Source organism: Manis javanica, chromosome X (assembly GCF_040802235.1).
Source record: "Manis javanica isolate MJ-LG chromosome X, MJ_LKY, whole genome shotgun sequence".
NCBI classification, from domain to species: domain Eukaryota; kingdom Metazoa; phylum Chordata; class Mammalia; order Pholidota; family Manidae; genus Manis; species Manis javanica.
Genome location: NC_133174.1, coordinates 135,562,959 through 135,585,528, shown reverse-complemented (window position 1 = coordinate 135,585,528; position 22,570 = coordinate 135,562,959). Strand labels below are relative to the sequence as shown.

General features: G+C 39.3%; 1 protein-coding gene and 1 pseudogene across 1 annotated transcript in view; one reads left to right on the top strand and one right to left on the bottom strand.

Annotated features, from left to right (window-relative positions):
- LOC108405080 (probable ATP-dependent RNA helicase DDX4) overlaps positions 1-22,570 on the bottom strand; it is a 104,489-nt gene that overhangs the window by 9,416 nt on the left and 72,503 nt on the right. Inside the window, 1 exon segment of the mRNA XM_073227369.1 lies at positions 10,287-10,432. Within this exon segment, the coding sequence (XP_073083470.1) occupies positions 10,287-10,432 (146 nt within the window).
- LOC140847316 (protein downstream neighbor of Son pseudogene) lies at positions 18,935-20,451 on the top strand (annotated as a pseudogene).

The following is a 22,570-nucleotide window of genomic DNA, read 5'->3' as shown; positions in this document are numbered from 1 at the left end:
AACATAATAAAGGCCATATGTGACAAACCCACAGCCAACATCATACTGAACAGCAAGGCACTGAAAGCTCTTCCTTTAAGATTGGGAACAAGACAAAGGATGCCCACTCTCCCCACTTTCATTCAACATAGTTCTGGAGATCCTAGCCTCCAGAAATGAGCCAGGCAGAAAAAGACAAGTACCAAATAATTTCCCTAATTTGTGGAGTGTAACAACAGAGCAAAAACTGAAGGAACAAAACAGCAGCAGACTTGGACTCCAAGAATGGACTAGCACTTACAGAAGAGCAGGGGGTGGGGGAGGGTGGGTAGGGGAGGGAGGGAGAAGGGACTGCGGGTAGTATGAATAGTACACAAGGTATGGGGGGTTCACAGAGAAGACAGTGTAGCACAGACAAGTAGTGACTCTGTGGCATCTTACTACACTGATGGACAGTGACTACACTGGGGTATGGGGAGGGACTTGATGTGGGTGAATGTAGTAACCACAATGTTTTTCATGTGAAACCTTCATAAGAGTGTATATCAATGACACCTTAATAAAAACAATTGACAATCCCAAAGAGTTTCAATTATGTGAAAGATTTTCAGTTATGTATTGATACGTACCATAATAAAACTTAAAACCAAGAAAAATTTAAATATATATTAGAATGTATCATATGTTAAAAAAGTAATTCCCAGTTTAATTATGAAAACTGTTTTACCATGGAGACCCTTTCCGAGGACATTAGGGACCCTGGGGAAGACTTCTTTTTTCCTAAAGTGTCAGTCTGCTCCAGAATATTAAAAAAAACACAATACAGGACAAAACCAAAACTTAATTTTATTTGTGTTGATTTATAATATATGAGTCTTAAAAGAAGCTATGAAATGTATTAAAATGTTGGAAAAATTCAAGTTGGATGGAACTACTTTTTGATGAACTATTTAATGTCTTTACCTGAAAGGTTATTCTTTCTCTTCCTTGTAATCAAACTCCATAGCAGAGTTTCTGTTGGCTTTATTAGGACTTTGATTATTTAAAAACAGGTGCCGTATTTATGAAAGAGCTATGGTTCTTTACAATCATGTTGCCTTCTACATTTATTTTTAATTTTTATTAAGGTATCATTGATATACAGTATTATGAAGGTTTCACACAAGCAACACGGTGGTTTCTACAACCCCCCCTATTGTCAAGTAACCACCACATACCCCACTATAGTCACTGTCCATCAGTATAGTAAGATACTGTAGAGTCACTACTTGTCTTCTCTGTGCTATAATGCCTTCCCCGTGACCCCCTTAATCCCCTTCTACCTCCCTTCCCACACACCCTCCACAAACCCTTTCCCCTTGGCAACCACCAGTCCAATTGTGGGTTCCGTGAGACTGCCGCTGTTTCGTTCCTTCAGTTTTACTCTGTTGTTATGCTCCACAGATGAGTGAAGTCATTTGGTACTTGTCTTTCTCTGCCTGGCTTATTTCACTGAGCATAATACCCTCTAGCTCCGTCCATGTTGTTGCAAATGGTAGGATTTGTTTAATTCTTATGGCTGAATAATACTCCATTGTGTCTATGTACCACCTCTTCTTTATCCATTCATCTACTGATGGACACTGAGGTTGCTTCCATTTCTTGGCTGCTGTAAACAGTGCTGCAATAAACGTAGGGGTGCATCTGTCTTTTTCAAACTGGGCTGCTGTATTCTTAGGATAAATTCCTAGAAGTGGAATTCCTGGGTCAAATGGTATTTCTATTTTGAGCATTTTGAGGGACCCCCAAACTGCTTTCCACAATGGTTGAACTAATTTACATTCCCACCAGCAGAGTAGGAGGGTTCCCCTTTCTTGGCATCCTCGTCAGCATTTGTTGTTCCAAGTTTTTTCTATGTTGGCCATCCTAACTGGTGTGAGGTGACATCTCATTGTGGTTTTAACTTGTATTTACCTGATAATTACTAATGTGGAGTATCTTTTCATATGCCTGTTGGCCATCTGAATTTCTCCTTTGGAGAAGTGTCTGTTCAAATCCTCTGCCCATTTTTTAATTGGATTATTTGATTTTTGGTTGTTGAGGTACTTGTGCTCTTTATATATTTTGTATGTCAACCCATTATCAGATATGTCATTTATGAATATATTCTCACATACTGTGGAATGCCTTTTTGTTCTACTGATGGTGTCCTTTGCTGTACAGAAGCTTTATATTTTTATATAATCCCACGTGTTCCTTTTTGGTTTTTTTTTACCTTGCCCGGGGAGATATGTTCATGAAAAAGATGCTCATGTTTATATTCAAGAGAGCTTTGCCTATGTTTTCTTCCAAGACTTTCATGGTTTCCTGAAATATATTCATGTAGTTGACCCATTTCAAGTTTACTTTTGGTTTTAGAGTTAGACAGTAATCCAATTTCATTCTCTTACATGTAGCTGTCCAGTTTTGCCAACACCAGTGGTTGAAGAGGCTGTCACTACCCCATTATATATCCATGGCTCCCTTATCATATATTAATTGACCATATATGCTTGAGTTTATATCTGGGCTTTCTATTCTGTTACATTGATCTATGGGTCTCTTCTTGTGCCAGTACCAAATTGTCTTGATTACTGTGGCTTTTTAGTAGAGCTTGATGTTGGGGAGTGTAATCCCCCCAGTTTTATTCTTCCTTCTAAAAATTGCTTTGGCTATTTAGGATCTTTCATTGGTTCCATGTGAATTTCAGAACTATTTATTCTAGTTTGTCAAAGAATGCTGTTAGTATTTTGATAGCGATTGCATTGAATCCTAGGTTGCTTCAGGCAGGACGGCCATTTTGACAATATTAATTCTTCTACCCTTGAGCACGGGATGTATTTCCATTTATTTGTGACCTCTTTAATTTCTCTCAAGAGTGTCTTGTAGTTTTCAGAGTATAAATCTTTCACTTTCTTGGTTAGGTTTATTCCTAGATATTTTATTCTTTCTGATGCAATTGTGAGAGGAATTGCTCTCCTGATTTTTCTTTCTGCTAGTTCATTGGTAGTGTATAGGAATGCAATAGATTTCTGTGTATTAAGTTTGTATCCTGCATATTTGCTCTATTCCGATATATGTTCTAGTAGTTTTGGAGTGGACTCTTTAGGGTTTTTTATGTACAATATCATGTCATCTGCAAATAGTGACAGTTTAACTTCTTCTTTACCAATCTGGAGTCCTTGTATTTCTATGTTTTGTCTAATTGCCATGGCTACGACCTCCAGTACTATGTTGAATAACAGTGGGGAGAGTGGGCATCCCTGTCTTGTTCCCTATCTCAGAGGAAAAGCTTTCAGCTTTTCACTGTTCAGTATGATGTTGGCTGTGGGTTTATCATATATGGCCTTTATTATCTTGAGGTACCTGCCCTCTATACCCATTTTGTTGAGAGTTTTTATCATGAATGGATGTTGAATTTTGTCAAATGCTTTTTCAGCATCTATGGAGATGATCATGTGGTTTCTGTCCTTCTTTTTGTTTATATGGTGGATGATGTTGATGGATTTTCGGATGTTGTACCATCCTTGCATTCCTGGGATGAATCCCACTTGGTCATGGTGTATGATACTTTTGATGTATTTTTGAATTAGGTTTGCTAATACTTTGTTCAGTATTTTTGCATCTACATTCATCAGTGATATTGGTCTGTAATTTTCTTCTTTGGTGGGGTCTTTGCCTAGTTTTGGTATTAGGGTAATGTTGACTTCATAGAATGAGTTTGGGAGTATTCCCTCCTCTTCTATTTTTTGGAAAACTTTAAGGAGAATGGGTATTCCATCTTCTCTGCATGTCTGATAAAATTCCGAGGTAAATCCGTCTGGCTCGGGGGTTTTGTTCTTGGGTAGTTTTTTGATTACCACTTCAATTTCTTTGATGGTTAATTGGTTTGTTTTGATTTTGTGTTTCTTCCTTGGTCAGTCTTGGAAAGTTGTATTTTTCTAGGAATTTGTCCATTTCTTCTAGGTATTCCAGCTTGTTAGCATAGAGGTTTTCATAGTAGTCTCTAATAATTCTTTGTATTTCTGTTGGGTCCATCGTGATGTTTCCTTTCTCGTTTCTGATTCTGTTGATGTGTGTTGATTCTCTTTTTCTCTTTTAAGTCTGGCTAGAGGCTTGTCTATTTTGCTTATTTTTTCAAAGAACCTGCCATTGGTTTCATTGATTTTTTCTATTGTTTTATTCTTCTCAATTTTATTTATTTCTTCTCTGATCTTTATTATGTCCCTCCTTCTGCTGACTTTAGGCCTCATTTGTTCTTCTTTTTACAATTTTGATAATTGTGACATTAGACTATTCATTTGGGTTTGTTCTTCCTTTTTTAAATAGGCCAGGATTGCTATATACTTTCCTCTTAAGACTGCTTTTGCTGTGTCCCACAGAAGTTGGGGCTTTCTGCTGTTGTTGTCATTTATTTCCATATATTGCTGGATCTCCATTTTAATTTGGTCGTTGATCCATTGACTATTTAGGAGCGTGTTGTTAAGCCTCCATGTGTTTGTAAGCCTTTTTGCTTTCTTTGTACAATTTATTTCTAGTTTTATACCTTTGTGGTCTGAAAACTTGTTTGGTAGAATTTCAATCTTTTTGAATTTACTGAGGCTCTTTTTGTGGCCTAGTATGTGGTCTATTCTGGAAAACGTTCAGTGTGCACTTGAAAAAAATGTGTATCCTATTGCTTTTGGGTAGAGAGTTCTGTAGATGTCTGTTAGGTCCATCTGTTCTAATGTGTTGTTCAATACTTCTGTCTCCTTACTTATTTTCTGTTTGGTTATCTGTCATTTGGAGTGAGTGGCGTGTTGAAGTCTCCTAGAATGAATGCATTGCATTCCATTTCCCCTTTTAATTCTGTTAGTGTTTGTTTCACATATGTACGTGCTCCTGTGTTGGATGCATAGAAATTTCTAATGGTTAGATCCTCTTGTAAGATTGACCCCTTTATCATTATATAATGTGCTTCTTTGTCTTTTGTGACTTTCTTTGTTTTGAAGTCTATTTTGTCTGATACATGTACTACAACACCTGCTTTTTTCTCCCTATTAGTTTCATGAAATATCTTTTTCCATCCCTTCACTTTTAGTCTGTGTATGTCTTTGGGTTTGAAGTGAGTCTCTTGTAGGCAGCATATAGATGGTTCTTGTTTTTTTATCTATTCAGTGGCTCTATGTCTTCTGATTGGTGCATTCAGACCATTCACATTAGGGTGATTATTGATAGGTATGTACTTATTGCCATTGCAGGCTTTAAATTCGGGGTTACCAAAGGTTCAGGGGTAACTTCCTTATTATCTACGAGTCTAACTTAACTCACTTAGTATGCCATTACAAATACAATCTAAAGGTTCTTTTATCCCCCTCCATTCTTTATATATTAGGTATCATACTCTGTTCTCTTTGTCTATCCCTTTTTATTACATCTGGTGACAGTTACTTAACCTTAGGAACACTTCCGTCTATAGCAGTCCCTCCAAAATACACTGTAGAGATGGTTTGTGGGAAGTAAATTCTCTCAGCTGTTGCTTATCTGGAAATTGTTTAATCCCTCCTTCAAATTTAAATGATAATCTTGCCAGATAAAGTATTGTAGGTTTGAGGTCCTTCTGCTTCATGGCATTAAATACATCATGCCACTCCCTTCTGGCCTGTAAGGTTTCTGCTGAGAAGTCTGATGATAGCCTGATGGGTTTTCCTTTGTAGGTGATCTTATTTCACTCTCTGGCTGCTTTTAATAGTCTGTCCTTATCCTTGATCTTTGCCATTTTAATTATTATATGACTTGGTGTTGTCTTTCTTGGGTCCCTTGTGTTGGGAGATCAGTGTACCTCCATGGCCTGAGAGACTATCTCCTTCCCCAGATTTCAGCAATTACCTCCTCAAAGACACTTTCTATCCCTTTTTCTCTCTCTTCTTCTTCTGGTACCCCTATAATACGAATATTGTTCCGTTTGGATTGGTCTCAGTATTCTTTCATTCTTAGAGATCCTTTATTCTCTCTGTGCCTCAGCTTCTTTGTATTCTTGTTCTCTAATTTCTATTTCATTTATCATCTCCTCCACTGTATCTAATCTGCTTCAAATACCCACCATTGTGCTCTTCAATGATTGGATCTCCAACCAGAATTCATTCCTGAGTTCTTGAATATTTTTCTGTACCTTCATGAGCATGTTAATGAATTTTATTTTGAAATCTCTTTCAGGAAGATTCATGAGGTCGATTTCATTTGAATCTTTCTCAGGTGTATTAATAATTTCGCTTTGAACCAGATTCCTTTGATGTGTCATAATTTGTCTGTGGTGCCCTCTAGTGCCCAGAAGCTGGACTCTCTGGAGCTGCTCAGCCCCTGTAGCAAAGTTGGGGGTCACAGTGGTGTGGTATTGGTGCTTGGAGGGAGGAAAGAGCTGGTTCCTGCTTCCTGGCTGCTTTGCCTGTCTCCACTGCCAGTACCAGTGGGCTGAACACACAGGTGTAAGCCTCTATGCTTTGTGTTTGTAGCTGCTGTAGGTAGGGCTTCCCTCTGGCTGACCTGATGGCAGGGCAGGGGTTGCCCATTTGTGAGCCTGAGCCAGGTGCAGGCTAGCCGGGAGGAAGACACAGCAGGCTGCTTGTCATGGTGAGGGGCCTTGGAGCTGCATATCCAGTCAGGGGGATTGAGCACCTGAAGATCATTTAAGCTCCCAACCTGCTGAGCAGAGTGCACCTGGTCAATTTTGTCTACCTTTCCTTTTTCCTGAGTAGTAAGCTCTGTGCAATCCTTGCCCCTTTAGCAGTCCTCTCGCTTTTAGGAAGTCTCTCAGGCTGCCCACCCAGATCAGCCGGATATGAATCCCTGTTTTCCACAAGTAGCTGGAATCTCCATCTCTCCAGGTATTCCGCCTTTCTTAGCTATCCAACCCCACTAAATCATCAGAGCACCATGCAATGTAGGTTCATGCTCTCAGAGCAGATCTCCAGGGCTAGGTGTTCAGCAGTCCCAGGCCTCCACTCCCTCCCTGCTCAGTTTCTCTAACTCCCGCCTGTGAGCTGGGGTGGGGGAAGGGCTTGGGCCCTGCCGAGTCCAAATTTTGGTACGTTACCCTGTTCCATGAGGTCTGCTCTTTCCTCCAGGTGTATGCAGTCTGGTGCAGCCTTCTTTCCTGTTGCTCTTTCAGGATTAGTTGTATTAGTTATATTTTTGTATTATACATGGTTTTCAGAGGTCCCTGTCTTACCTCTCATGCCGCCATTTTTTCACAAGGGTCCGAGTCTTGCTTTTTTTAATCTATTCTGTCACTCTGTCTTTTGATTGGTGCATTCAGACAATTTACATTTAGGGTGATTATTGATAGATATGTACTTTTTGCCATTGCAGACTGGATTTGTCGTTACCAAAGGATCAAGGGCAGCTTATTTATTATCTAAAGTCTAACGTAACGTGCTTATTTACACTATTGTAAACACAATATGAAGATTTGTTATTCCCTTCTTTTTCTTCCTCCTCCACTCTTTATATGGTAGGTGTCATATTGTATACTCTCTGTGTATCCATTGACTGACTTTTTGGGTAGCTGATTTAGTTTTGGATTTGGTTAGCAATTAATTGGTCTACTTACTTTGCTGTGGTCTTATTTTCTCTGGTGACAGCTATTTAGCCTTAGGAGCACACCTAGAGCAGTCCCTTTAAAATACACTGTAGAGATGATTTGTGGGAAGTAAATTCCCTCAACTTTTGCTTATCTGGGAATTGTTTAATCCCTCCTTCAAATTTAAATGATAATCTTGCTGGATAAAGTATTCTTGGTTCGAGGGCCTTCTGTTTCATTACTTTGAATATATCATGCCACTCCCTTCTGGCCTGTAAGGTTTCTGCCGAGAAGTCTGATGATAGCCTGATGGGTTTTCCTCTGTAGGTGACCTTTTTACTCTCTCTGGCTGCTTTTAATGGTCTGTCCTTATCCTTGATCTTTGACATTTTAATTATTATATGTGTTGGTGTTGCCTTCCTTGGGTCCCTTGTATTGGGAGATCTATTGCCTGAGAGACTATTTCCTTCCCCAGATTGGGGAAGTTTTCAGCAATTAGTTCTTCAAAGACACTTTCTATCCCTTTTTCTCTCTCTTCTTAAGTATCCCTATTATACAAATACTGTTCCGTTTGGCTTGGTCACACAGCTCTCTTAATATTCTTTCATTCCTCGAGATCCTTTCTTCTCTCTCTTCCTCTGCTTCTCTGTATTCCTATTCTCTGATTTCTATTCCATTTACCATCTTCTCTACCTCATCAAATCTGTTTTTAAATCCCTCCATGGTATGTTTCATTTCAGCTACTTTATTTTTCAATGTGTCTATCTATGTCTTGAATTAATTCCTTAGATCTTGAATATTTTTCTGTAGCTCCATTAGCATGCGTATGACTTTTATTTTGAATTCTTTTTCAGGAAGATTGGTTATTTCAGTTTCACTGAGTCCTCTTTCTGGTGTTTGAGGGGTTTTGGATTGAACAATGTTCTTCTGCCCTTTCATAATCCTTGAGTGATGGCAGGGGTCACAGGTAAGCAGTGCCACTGACTACCCAAAGGAGAGAGCTCTTTGCTGCTTCCCAGCCACAGTGCCTGCCTCCGCTGTCGAGGCCAATGAGCCACACACAGGGAATAGCCTCTGTGTTAAGCCCCTAAGGTGCATAGGTGGGGCTGCCCTCCAGCCGGCCTGGCACAATGGCAGGGGCTGCAGGTTTGTGCACAGGTGCTGGAAGGGAGGAAGGAGTGGCAGGATGCTTATTGTGGTGGGGGTCCTTGGGGCTGCATTGCCAATCAGGTGCATGGAGCGCCTGCAGCTCCTGAAAGTTCCCAACCTGCTGGGCTGAGTGTGCCGGGATGATTTTCTCCACCTGTTCCTTCTCCTGGGCAGTTAGCTCTGTGTAATCCTTGCCCCTTCAGCAGCCCTCTCACTGTTGGGAAGTCTTTCAAAGTGCCCGCCTTTCTTTTGTCCCAGAGCAGCTGGTTGTGGGAACCTGTTCTCCACATGCAGCTGGAATCTCAGTCTCTGACTTTACTTTTCAAGCCCTCTAATCTCCAGAGCACCACGCAATGTGTTTGTGCTCCCAGAGTAGATCTCCAGGGCTGGATATTTAGCAGTTCTGGGCTTCTACTCCCTCCCCACTCTGTTTCTCTTCCTCCTCCTGGTGAGCTTCAGTGACGGAGTGGTCAGGTCTCGCTGGGTTGCGGCTTTGTTACTTTACCCTTTTCTGTGAGATGTTCTCTTTTCCAAGATGTAGACTGGCTGGTGCCATCTTATTTCTGGCCACTCCTTTAGGATTAATTATTTGCTGTATTTCGTATTATATGTGGTTCTGGGAGGAGATTTCTGCCTCACTTCTCACGCTGCCATCTTTTTTCCAACTCTCTACATTTATTTTTAAATGCTCGCTTGTCACTTCAGTTAAACTGGTAACCAACTATTGTTTCTCATTCACCAATGATCCTATACTAATCAAATGTTCCGACTACCCCCTGACAGCTCTTGCTTTTGCCCTTTTAAAATCAGGTCATAAAGTTAGAAAAAGAAATCCACCTAAACTACATTTGAAATTTTCCAGAGAACCCCAGGAAAATATAAACCCTAGTAAAATCCCAAGAATGACATTCAAACTGAAACAGAAGAAAACTGAGGGATGGGGAAAATGTACAACACCTAAGTACACTTAACCTGTGAGGTACCAAAGTATTAAAATGGCCATATCAGAACATTTTATTTGCAGGTACAAACTAAGACTACCTCAATCAAACAAAAAAATATGACTTACTTTAAAAATTGTTTTTTTGTATGGGAAAGGAGTAGATTTCTTAACAGTATTATGAACAAAAGGAACCAGATCTTTAAAGTCCCTTCCAGCTCTAAAATTCTTTGAATCTATGAATATGTGATGCTTCTGAAGCAAAAACCAGTAACAAGAAATACAATAAAGAATCCACTTTTGGTGGATTAGTTTCATGTAAATACACATTACTAATCCTTTCCATGTTCTGAAATTAAAAAAATATACATATGTTATTCTCTACTAATAGTTTTTAGTTAAATACTGTTCAACTAAGTCTCAAATCCTTCCTATTTTTAAATCTCTATGGAGGAGAAAGAACTATACTGCTATGTAATTTATACAGAAAATTGAATAATAAAACATTTTATACAAAGAGTTTTAGAGAAAGAAGAAACAATGAAAACTTATACTCATGCCAAAAAATTCTAAATTTTTAAAATTTAGTCATTTTAAAAGCATCAAAATCATGCAAAAAATATTTATATCAAGATAAGATACCTGTGGTTAGTAGAATTCCAACAAGTTTCTCTCTTTTTGAGTACTGGCCAACTGGAAGAATGATCTGCTGAACATCTCTACATGCTCTCTCCACTTCTCCAATCACAACAAACAAGTAATTCCGCTTCAAAAACTTCCCAGCCAACCTTGAAAGACAAAAGATTATTCCTTTATCCTCTTCCATTAATACTCATAATATTCACTGAATTCCTGCAAGAGTTACTTCAATATCAGACAGATTATAGCAGATAATATGATTAGGTGGATACTATGTCATCCTAATACTATTTTCAAAAATCAGTATAAAATGTTAAGATTTTGAAAAATACAATTACTAGTGAAAAAGTGTGTCAGATTATGAATATAATTTCAAGTGGATGTGCTGACCATGTAAAAACTACATAAAATGTGTATGTAATAACAAAAAGTATGCTAAACAAAGCATTAGACTACAGAAAACAGGAATTTTTATTAAAAATTGAAATGTAAACCTATGACAAAATTCTGTTCTTTGCTCACTGCTTTTATGTATGTTATTACAAAAACTTGTTTTCTGAAAACACTACTTACTAAATTACTATATTGAAATCAACTATTACACGCTAACCAGATTTAGGTCAGTGTTTTTCATGTCATGAAACATACAGAAAATGGTATTTGTAGAGCAAAAAAATGGGCAAAAAAAATGAAACAAGAAATGAAAGGCCTAGGGGCTAGGCCCACACCCGTTTGTGTATGCTCATCCAAAAGGTTGAGGGTAACAGTATCTGACACACAATAAAACTCACTGACAGTGCACCATTAAGAAGGTCTGTTTTGGAGGTGGAGCCAACATGGCAGCGTGAGTAGGACAGTGGGAATCTCCTCCCAAAAACATATATATTTTTGAAAATACAACAAATACAACTAATCCTAAAAGAGAGACCAGAAGACACAGGACAACAGCCAGACTACATCCACACGTGTGAGAGCCCAGCGCCTGGTGAAAGGGGTAAGATACAAGCCCCGGCCCGGCAGGACCCGAGCACCCCTCACCCCAGCTCCAGGTGGGAGGAGAGAGGTCTGAGCGGGAGGGAGACGGTGCCCAGGACTGCTGAACACCCAGCCCCAGCCATCCGGAGCAGAGCGCACACACAGTGCATGCGTGGAGGGCTGGAAACTAGGGAAACAGGGCAGCAAGACCTCTGAGCGGGTTCTGAAGCTGACGCCCCTGTGACAAAGAAAAGCGAGTGCATTTTGAAAGTCTTAAACGGACAGGGCTGTAACAGCTGGACACCACAGGTCACAGCCCAGTGGCTGGAAATTACAGGGAAAGCTGGGTGCACTCACCCCCTGTGCAACAGTTCTGAGACCCCTCATGGAGGTAAACAGCCAAACAGCACCCTGTCCTTTACCCCTCCGGGCGCTGCGAAAGCAGAGAACCAGCAGCCTAAGGCAGGCCCCGCCCTCAAAAAGGGAGCTTCCTCCACACTGGTCGGGCAAGACACAAAGACCCAGTCTACACGCAATTACCAACACAAGCCACTAGGGGTCGCAGTTGTCCCAGTAAAGAAAGGCCAGTAGCAAGTGAAAAGTTTGGCCCTCCCAGCTGACAGTCAATAGCACCTGTCAACATGAAAAGGCAAAAAAATATGATCCAGACAAGACTAACCCAGACAGCTTCAGCATCTGCCACATCTTCCCCTGAGAAGGAACCTGGGGAGATAGATTTAACCAGTCTTCCTGAAAAAGAATTCAAAACAAAAGTCCTAACCATGCTGATGGACTTGCAGAGAAATATGCAAGAACTAAGGAAGGAGAGTACAGAAATAAAACAAGCTCTGGAAGGACTTCAGAACAGAATCGGTGAGATGCAAGAGACCATTAATGGACTAGAAAACAGAGAACAGGAAGGCAGAGAAGCTGATGCAGAGACAGATAAAAGGATCTCCAGGAATGAAAGAATTCTAAGAGAGCTGAGTGACCAATTGAAACGGAACAATGTCCGCATTATAGGGGTACCAGAAGAAGAAGAGAGAGAAAAAGGGATAGAAAGTGTCTTTGAAGAAATAATTGCTGAAAACTTCCCCAAACTAGGGGAAGAAATGGCCTCTCAGACAACAGAGGTACACAGAACTCCCATGACAAGGGATCCAAGGAGGGCAACACCAAGACATATAATAATTAAAATGGCAAAGATCAAAGACAAGGACAAAGTACTAAAGGCAGCCAGAGAGAAAAAAAAGGTTACCTACAAAGGAAAACCAATCAGGCTATCATCAGACTTCTCAACAGAAACCCTACAAGCCAGAAGAGAATGGCATGATATACTTAATGCAATGACACAGAAGGGCCTCGAACCAAGACTACTGTATCCAGCACGATTATCATTTAAATATGAAGGAGGGATTAAACAATTCCCAGACAAGCACAAGTTGAGGGAATTTGCCTCCCACAAACCACCTCTATAGGGCATCTTACAGGGACTGCTCTAGATGGGAGCACTCCTAAAAAGAGCACAGAACAAAACACCCAACATATGAAGAAGGGAGGAGGAGGAATAAGAAGGGAGAGAAATAAAGAATCATCAGACCATGTTTATAATAGCTCAACAAGCAAGTTAAGTTAGACAGTAAGATAGTAAAGAAGCTAACACTGAACCTTTGGTAACCACAAACTTAAAGCCTGCAACGGCAATAAGTACATACCTTTCAATAATCACCCTAAATGTAAATGGACTGAATGCACCAATCAAAAGACACAGAGTAATAGAATGGATAAAAAAGCAAGATCCATCCATATGCTGCTTACAAGAGACTCATCTCAAACCCAAAGACATGCACAGACTTAAAGTCAAGGGATGGAAAAAGATATTTCATGCAAACAACAGAGAGAAGAAAGCAGGTGTTGCAATTCTGGTATCAGACAAAACAGACTTCAAAATAAAGAAAGTAACAAAAGATAAAGAAGAACATTACATAATGATAAAGGGCTCAGTCCAACAAGAGGATATAACCATTATAAATATATATGCACCCAATACAGGAGCACCAACATATCTGAAACAAATACTAACAGAACTAAAGGAGGAAATAGAATGCAATGCATTCATTCTAGGAGATGTCAACACACCACTCACTCCAAAGGACAGATCCACCAGACAGAAAATAAGTAAGGACACAGAGGCACTGAACAACACACTAGAACAGATGGAAATAATAGACATATATAGAACTCTACATCCAAAAGCAACAGGGTACACATTCTTCTCAAGTGTACATGGAACATTCTCCAGAATAGACCACATACCAGGCCACAAAAAGAGCCTCAGTAAATTCAAAAAGATTGAAATCCTACCAACCAACTTTTCAGACCACAAAGGCATAAAACTAGAAATAAACTGTACAAAGAAAGCAAAAAGGCTCACAAACACATGGAGGCTTAACAACACGCTCCTAAATAATCAATGGATGAATGACCAAATCAAAATGGAGATCCAGCAATATATGGAAACAAATGATAACAACAATACAAAGCCCAAACTACTGTGGGACACAGCAAAAGCAGTCTTAAGAGGAAAGTATATAGAAATCCAGGCATATTTACAAAAGGAAGAACAATCCCAAATGAATGGTCTAATGTCACAACTATTGAAATTGGAAAAAGAAGAACAAATGAGGCCTAAGGTCAGCAGAAGAAGGGACATAATAAAGATCAGAGAAGAAATAAATAAAATTGAGAAGAATAAAACAATAGCAAAAATCAATGAAACCAAGAGCTGGTTCTTCAAGAAAATAAACAAAATAGATAAGCCTATAGCCAGACTTATTAAGAGGAAAAGAGAGTCAACACAAATCAACAGAATCAGAAATGAGAAAGGAAAAATCACGACGGACCCCACAGAAATACAAACAATTTTAAGAGAGTACTATGAAAACCTATATGCTAACAAGCTGGGAAACCTAGGAGAAATGGACAACTTCCTAGAAAAATACAACCTTCCAAGACTGACCCAGAAACAAACAGAAAATCTAAACAGACCAATTACCAGCAACAAAATTGAAGCGGTAATCAAAAAACTACCCAAGAACAAAATCCCTGGGCCAGATGGATTCACCTCGGAATTTTATCAGACATACAGGGAAGACATAATACCCATTCTCCTCAAAGTTTTCAAAAAAATAGAAGAGGAGGGGATACTCCCAATCTCATTCTATGAAGCTAACATCACCCTAATACCAAAACCAGGCAAAGACCCCACCAAAAAAGAAAACTACAGACCAATATCCGTGATGAATGTAGATGCAAAAATACTCAACAAAATATTAGCAAACCGAATTCAAAAATACATCAAAAAGATCATACACCATGACCAAGTGGGATTCATCCCAGGGATGCAAGGATGGTACAACATTCGAAAGTCCATCAACATCATCCACCACATCAACAAAAAGAAAGACAAAAACCACATGATCATCTCCATAGATGCTGAAAAAGCATTTGACAAAATTCAACATCTATTCATGATAAAAACTCTCAGCAAAATGGGAATAGAGGGCAAGTACCTCAACATAATAAAGGCCATTTATGATAAACCCACAGCCAACATTATATTGATCAGCGAGAAGCTGAAAGCTTTTCTTCTGAGATCGCGAAGTAGACAGGGATGCCCACTCTCCCCACTGTTATTTAACATAGTACTGGAGGTCCTAGCCATGGCAATCAGACAAAACAAAAAAATACAAGGAATCCACATTGGTAAAGAAGAAATTCAACTGTCACTATTTGCAGATGACATGATACTGTACATAAAAAACCCTAAAGACTCCACCCCAAAACTACTAGAACTGATATGGGAATACAGCAAAGTTGCAGGATACAAAATTAACACACAGAAATCTGTGGCTTTCTTATACACTAACAATGAACCAACAGAAAGGGAAATCAGGAAAACAACGCCATTCACAATTGCATCAGAAAGAATAAAATACCTAGGAATAAACCTAACCAAAGAAGTGAAAGACTTATACTCTGAAAACTACAAGTCACTCTTAAGAGAAATTAAGCGGGAACTAATAAATGGAAACTCGTCCCTTGCTCATGGCTAGGAAGAATTAATATCGTCAAAATGGCCATCCTGCCCAAAGCAATATACAGATTTGATGCAATCCCTATGAAACTACCAGCAACATTCTTCAATGAACTCGAACAAATAATTCAAAAATTCATATGGAAACACCAAAGATCCCGAATAGCCAAAGCAATCCTGAAAAAGAAGAATAAAGTAGCGGGGATCTCACTCCCCAACTTCAAGCTCTACTACAAAGCCATAGTAATCAAGACAATTTGGTACTGGCACAAGAACAGAGCCACAGACCAACAGAAAAAACTAGAGAATCCAGACATTAACCCAGACATATATGCTCAATTAATAATTGATAAAGGATCCATGGACATATGATGGCGAAATAACAGTCTCTTCAACAGATGGTGCTGGCAAAACTGGACAGCTACATGTAGGAGAATGAAACTGGACCATAGTCTAACCTCATATACGAAAGTAAACTCAAAATGGATCAAAGACCTGAATGTAAGTCATGAAACCATTAAACTCTTGGAAAAAAACATAGGCAAAAACCTCTTAGACATAAACATGAGTGACCTCTTCTTGAACGTATCTCCCCGGGCAAGGAAAACAGCAGCAAAAATGAACACGTGGGACTATATTAAGCTGAAAAGCTTCTGTACAGCAAAAGACACCATCAATAGAACAAAAAGGAACCCTACAGTATGGGAGAATATTTTGAAAAGGACAGACCCGATAAAGGCTTGACGTCCTGAATATATAAAGAGCTCACATGCCTCAACAAACAAAAAACAAATAACCCAATTAAAAAATGGGCAGAGGAACTGAACAGACAGTTCTCCAAAAAAGAAATACAGATGGCCAACAGACACATGAAAATATGCTCCACATTGCTAATTATCAGAGAAATGCAAATTAAAACTACAATGAGGTATCACCTCACACCAGTAAGGATGGCTATCATCCAAAAGACAAACAACAACAAATGTTGGTGAGGCTGTGGAGAAAGAGGAACCCTCCTACACAGCAGGTGGGAATGTAAATTACTTCAGCCATTGTGGAAAGCTGTATGGAGGTTCATCAAAATGCTCAAAAGAGACTTACCATTTGATCCAGGAATTCCACTCCTAGGAATTTACCCTAAGAACGCAGCAATGAAGTTTGAGAAAGACAGATGCACCCCTATGTTTATCGCAGCACTATTTACAATAGCCAAGAACTGGAAGCAACCTAAATATCCATTGATAGATGAATGGATAAAGAAGATGTGGTACATATACACAATGGAATACTACTCAGCCATAAGAAGAGGGAAAATCCTACCATTTGCAGCAACATGGATGGAGCTGGAGAGTATTATGCTCAGTGAAATAAGCCAAGCGGAGAAAGAGAAATACCAAATGATTTCACTCATCTGTGGAGTATAAGAACAAAGGAAAAACTGAAGGAACAAAACAGCAGCAGAATCACAGAACCCAAGAATGGACTAACAGGTACCAAAGGGAAAGGGACTGGGGAGGATGGGTGGGTAGGGACGGATAAGGGGGGGATAAGAAGGGGGGTATTAAGATTAACATGCATGGGGGGGGTGGGAGAAAGGAGAGGGCTGTACAACACAGAGAAGACAAGTAGTGATTCTACAACATTTTGCACTGCTGATGGACAGTGACTGTAAAGGGTTTATAGGTGGGACCTGGTATAGGGGAGAGCCTAGTAAACATAATATTCACCATGTAAGTGTAGATTAATGATAACAAAAAAAAGAAAGAAAGAAAAGGGGGATTACTCCCTGATAGGATATAACTAACTGTAAATCAATGATTAATGCATGTTTTAAATATCCTTAATTTTGATCACTTAAAGGGTGTCAGATGATCGGCTATGGAGGTACATTTTTCTGATAATATTCCTTTCTCTTAAGAAAAAAAAAAGCAGTTCCTGTGTGGTGACCTCCAATGAGTTCTACACAATGGTATAAAGGGCATATCAAAGTGTAGGCAAAGCGTGTTTGTGTTTATACAGAGGATCTAAGCCTAATTTGGCTACCCAGAAAATGAACTAAGATACGATATGAAGAAGAACTTCCAACATCAGCACTCTCTGGAAGACTCATGCCAGAAGATGATCATCAAAAACCCCAACAAAGATCCACGCGCTGCTACAGGTGTAGATGCACTCATCTCACCGGTTCCTGGACTTGCCATGGGAATGAGGAAGGAGATATCTATACTGGCCTGTGCATAAAGTAAAACAACAAATTTGACTGGATCTATACTGTTGGAACTCAACCAAGAATTAGGAGAAGTGCAAGTTATAACGCTCCAAAATCTTACCACTACAGACTATCTACAGTTGAAAGAACATATGGGATGTGAACAGTTCCCAGGAATGGGTTGTTTTAATTTGTCTGATTTCTCTCAGACTGTTCAAGTTCAGTTGGACAATATCCACCATATCATAGATAAGTTTTCACAAATGCCTAAGGTGCCTAACTGGTTTTCTTGGTTTCACTGGAGATGGCTGGTAATTACAGGTCTGCTTTGGTTATGTAACTGTATGCCTATTATGTTAATGTGTGTATGCAATTTATTTAGTAGTTTAAAACCTATACATGCTTAAGTTACTCTACAAGAAGATATGTCAAAGAAATAAACAAACTTCCCATGTTTAAAAACAAAAAAAGAAGGCCTGTTTTAAATCACCCAGAGGTGGGGAACTTCCAATTACAGAACTTTTTTTCTGGGATTAAAGATGAGGTCCAAATCTATCACCAGTCCTCCTCTCTCCTAAATAGAGGCCCCTTATTTTCTAGCTGCCTCCTAAAATATCATGGTAATAATTTAAACTCAGATTATCCAGAATCTTAATAATCACTGCTTCTTTCCTCTCACTTGCATAAAAGAGAAAGAAAAGCTTCTTTTTTATATACCTCCATCTAAGTCAAGCATACTCTCATCCAAGCACAAACCTTGAAATTACCTACAATTCGCTGTCCATCATCTTTTTCATTCACTAAAACATTTAGTGAGTGCCTTGTGAAGGGCGTATATGGCTACAAGATACTGGAGGCACAAAGATAAATACGATAAAACTTCACCAAAAAACTACTGGAATAAATGAATTCAGTAAAGTCACAGGATACAAAACCAATATACAAAAATCTGTTGCATTTCTGTATAAAACTGACCAGCTACCGAAAGAAAAACTAGGAAAACAATCCCATTTGCAACTGCATTAAAAAGAATAAAATACCTAGGAATAAATCTAACCAAGCAGGTGAAAGGCTATTATTTTGTATGGCATCACAGAAGCCCCCCAAAAGCCCAAGCAATTTTGAAAAAGAAGAATGAAGCTGGGCGGTACCACATTTCAAACTACACAACAAAGCTACAGTAATCAAGACAGTATGGTACTGGCACAAAAGTAGAGACATAGACCAGGAGTAGAAATAGAGAGCCCAGAATTAAACCCATGCTTATAAGGCCAATTAATATATGACAAAGGAGTTAAGAATGCACAATGAGGCGGCCGGGCCAGCACGCGCGGGAAGTGCCAGCGGAGTGGCTGGGTGGCTGGGTGGGTCATGGCCCTCTCGGTTCCCGGCTACTCGCCTGGTTTCAAAAAGTCGCCGGAGACTTTGCGGCTCTGACAGAAGAGGGCCCGGAGCCTTGGGGCCGCCGCTGTGCCCAGGGAGCTGCCCGAGCCGGCGCCACAACACGCCGCCCTGGCAGCCGGGCTGCCCCTCCACCCCTTCCTGGCAGCCTCGGACAGAGGCTGTGGTGGCGGCGGCCTGGCCGCAGCCTGGAGGAACCCCTTCGCCCGCCTGGACACTCGTCCATGGGCCACCGTGGAGCCATGTGACGGGCTGCCCCGTGCAGAGCAGGCGGCACCGGGCCCGTTTTTAGATTCTAATCAAGAGAATGATTTGTTAATGGAAGAGAAGTTTCCTGAAAGAACAGACGTCACTGAATTACTCCACACTCCTCACATATCCTCCTCCGAATCTGATTTCCATCCTCAGAAAGTACTGAGCTACCTGCGGACTGGAGTATTAAAACTCGACTCCTTTTCACCTCTCGTCAACCCTTTACCTGGGCAGATCATTTGAAAGCACAGGAAGAGGCTCAAGGTGTGGTGCAGCATTGCAGGGCAACGGAAGTTACTATGCCTCAAAGTATCCAGCTCTGTGAGCTTCACTTCTCTATATAAACTTCTGAAGACAAAATTTTGCCCCTATTTCTACGTTTGTACCTATCAGTTTACTGTCCTGTTCCGTGCAGCAGGATTCACAGGAAATGATGTAATCACAGCTCTCATATTTCCTACAACTAGAGGCATCAGAGAAGCTATGAAAAATGAAGGTATTGAATTTTCCTCACTTTTATTAAAAGAAAATGGCCATAAGAAGAAAAAGCATCTGGAACAAGCCCTGGGACATGAGGAGGAGCAAGTAATCAGTGATGAGGATGAAGAAGAAAGTTTTTCCTGGCTGGAAGAGATGGGTGTGCAAGATAAAATTAAAGAACCAGACATGCTGTCTAGCAAGATGAGCTTAACTGCCACCTCGGGTCCACAGGCAGGACTTCCACCAACCCTCTTATCCCCTATAGCTTTTCGGGGCGCCACAATGCAAATGCTGAAGGCACGAAGTGTAAATGTGAAGACACAAACTTATTTTGGATACAAGGATCAATTTAGTTTGGAGATTACAGGTCCTGTCATGCCTCATTCTCTACATTCAGTGACCATGCTACTGAAATCTTCACAGAGTGGGTCATTTTCTGCAGGACTGTATACACATGAGTCAACTGCTGTATTTAATATATGCCCACCAATAGAAAAAGTACTGGATAAGGAGACCACTCCTGAGGAGCTTGCCAACTGTGGGTTGCACTCTAAAACTCTGGATCAACTTAGTCAAGTACCAATATTGGGGAAATCATCTTTACGGCATGTGGAAATGAGTGACTACATTTATAATTGGAGATCCTGAACATCAAAGTAAGCCTAAAAGGAATCTTTGAGGAAAAAAGCCTTCTAGCAAGGAAATTCAAGATTCGTATACCTTTGGCTTTAAAGTTCATTTTGGAAGTTAAATGAACCTTACCTTAAAAGTGTTAAAATGTTAAAAATGTTAATCTATTACATTAACTTTTATTACATGCATTAAGCAATAGGATTGAGGTTTTAAAGTTCTACCACTTTGGTAAGAGTCAGATATGAAAGTACTCCAACTTCTTTAAAAACTCAATGAGAATTTTAGATTCCCTAGAACGTAATTATAAAACAAGCAGAAAACTGTTTCTTTGCAAATGGGAAATTGAGGCTAACTTAGTATCAAGTGTCTCATGGCATTCTGACTATTGGCATTAGGGAAAACTGTATTTGTAGGGCGAAACGATTTAGTAGGTTCTAGTTTTATGAAGGTAGAAAGCAAACGTAGTCAGCATGTACGGAGCTGGCTGTTGATGCTTCTACCCGTAGTTGCTTTCCTACTGATTTACAATTCCTCTATTCTCAAATATACTAAACTTGTTTTTATAATGCAAAAAAAAAAGAATGCACAACGAGGAAAGGGCAGTCTATTCAGTAAATGGTGTTGAGAAAACTGGACAGCTACCCCCAAAAATGAAACTGGATCATTGTTTACACATACACAAAGATAAAACTCAAAATAGGTTAAAGAACTGACTCTAAGACCTGAATCCATAAAATTCCTAAAAGAAAACACAGGCAGTACATTCTTGAACACTGGCATTAGTAATATTTTTCCTGAATATGTCTCCCTAGGCCAGGGAAACAAAAGCAAACATGATCAAGTGGGATTACAATAAAGCAAAAGGCCTTTGCAAATGAAACCATGAACAAAATGAAAAGGCAGCTGACACCATGAGCAAAGATATTTCCAAGTGGTACATGCAATAAAGGGCTAATATCCAAAATACATAAAGAACTCATATCCACCAAAAGAGGATCATTGGTAACTGTTAGTCCATTCTGATAAAAAGATAATCTGATTAAAAAGTGGGCAGAGAATCTACATAGATATATTCCCAAAAAAGACAGAGAGGTGGCCAACAGACACGTGAAAAGATGCTCCACATCACTAATCATCAGGGAAAGGCAAATCAAAGCCACAATGAGGTGTCACCTCACACCAGTCAAAATGTCTAGGACCCACAGGACAATAAATAACAAAATAATAATAAAATGAACAAAATAACAATTAAAAAATAATAAAAGTGTTTGCAAAGATGTGAAAAAACAGAACCTTTGTGTGCTCCTGGTGGGAATGAAAATTAGTACAAAGCCACTATGAAAAACAGTATGGAGATTTCTCAAAAAACTAAAAATAGAATTACTGTATGACCCAGTAATTCTACTTATAGGTATTTACCCAAAGAAAACAAAACCACTAACCTGAAATATGCACCCTTGTGTTTACTGCAACATTATTTACAATAACCAAAATATGGAAGCAACCTAAGTGTCCATCAATGGATGAATGGATAAAGAAGATGTGCTACACATATACAATGAAATATTACTCAGCCATAAAAAACAATGAAATTTCATCATTTATAACATGACATGGATGGGCCCAGAGGGTATTATGCTAAGGAAAATAAAAGAAATATAAACCTTATATGATTTCACTTATATGTGGTATCTAAAACCAACCAACCAACCAACCAACCAACCAACCAACCAACCAACCAATCAACCAACCAACCAACGAACTAGTAATATTCTTATAAAAATAGAGAACAAACTAGTGGTTTCCATCAGGGGAGGGAATGGAAGTACAAGTGAAATAGCTGAAGGGGAGAAAAAAACTGAGAATATTTGATATCTTGATGTTGGTAATAGTAACATGTATGTACACATATATCAAAATTCATCAAGCTGTACGTTAAGATTTCTGTATCTCAATAAAAAATCATTTAAGAAAGAATATAATGGCCTCTGCCTCTGAGGTGCTCAAATCAAGTAGGATAAATGTATAAAAACAATTACCATAATTTAAAAATATTTAATATACTTTAATACTTACATATTTTAATTATATATTTAGTATTAAAAAAGTTAATACAATAGTCTAGTGTTACAATAGGTGACATCTACTGAACACTAATTATATTCCAAGAATGTACAAAGTTTTTTAGATAGTTTTTTCCCAAGATACACAGGCATGCAATAGAAAAAATGATGTCTATTT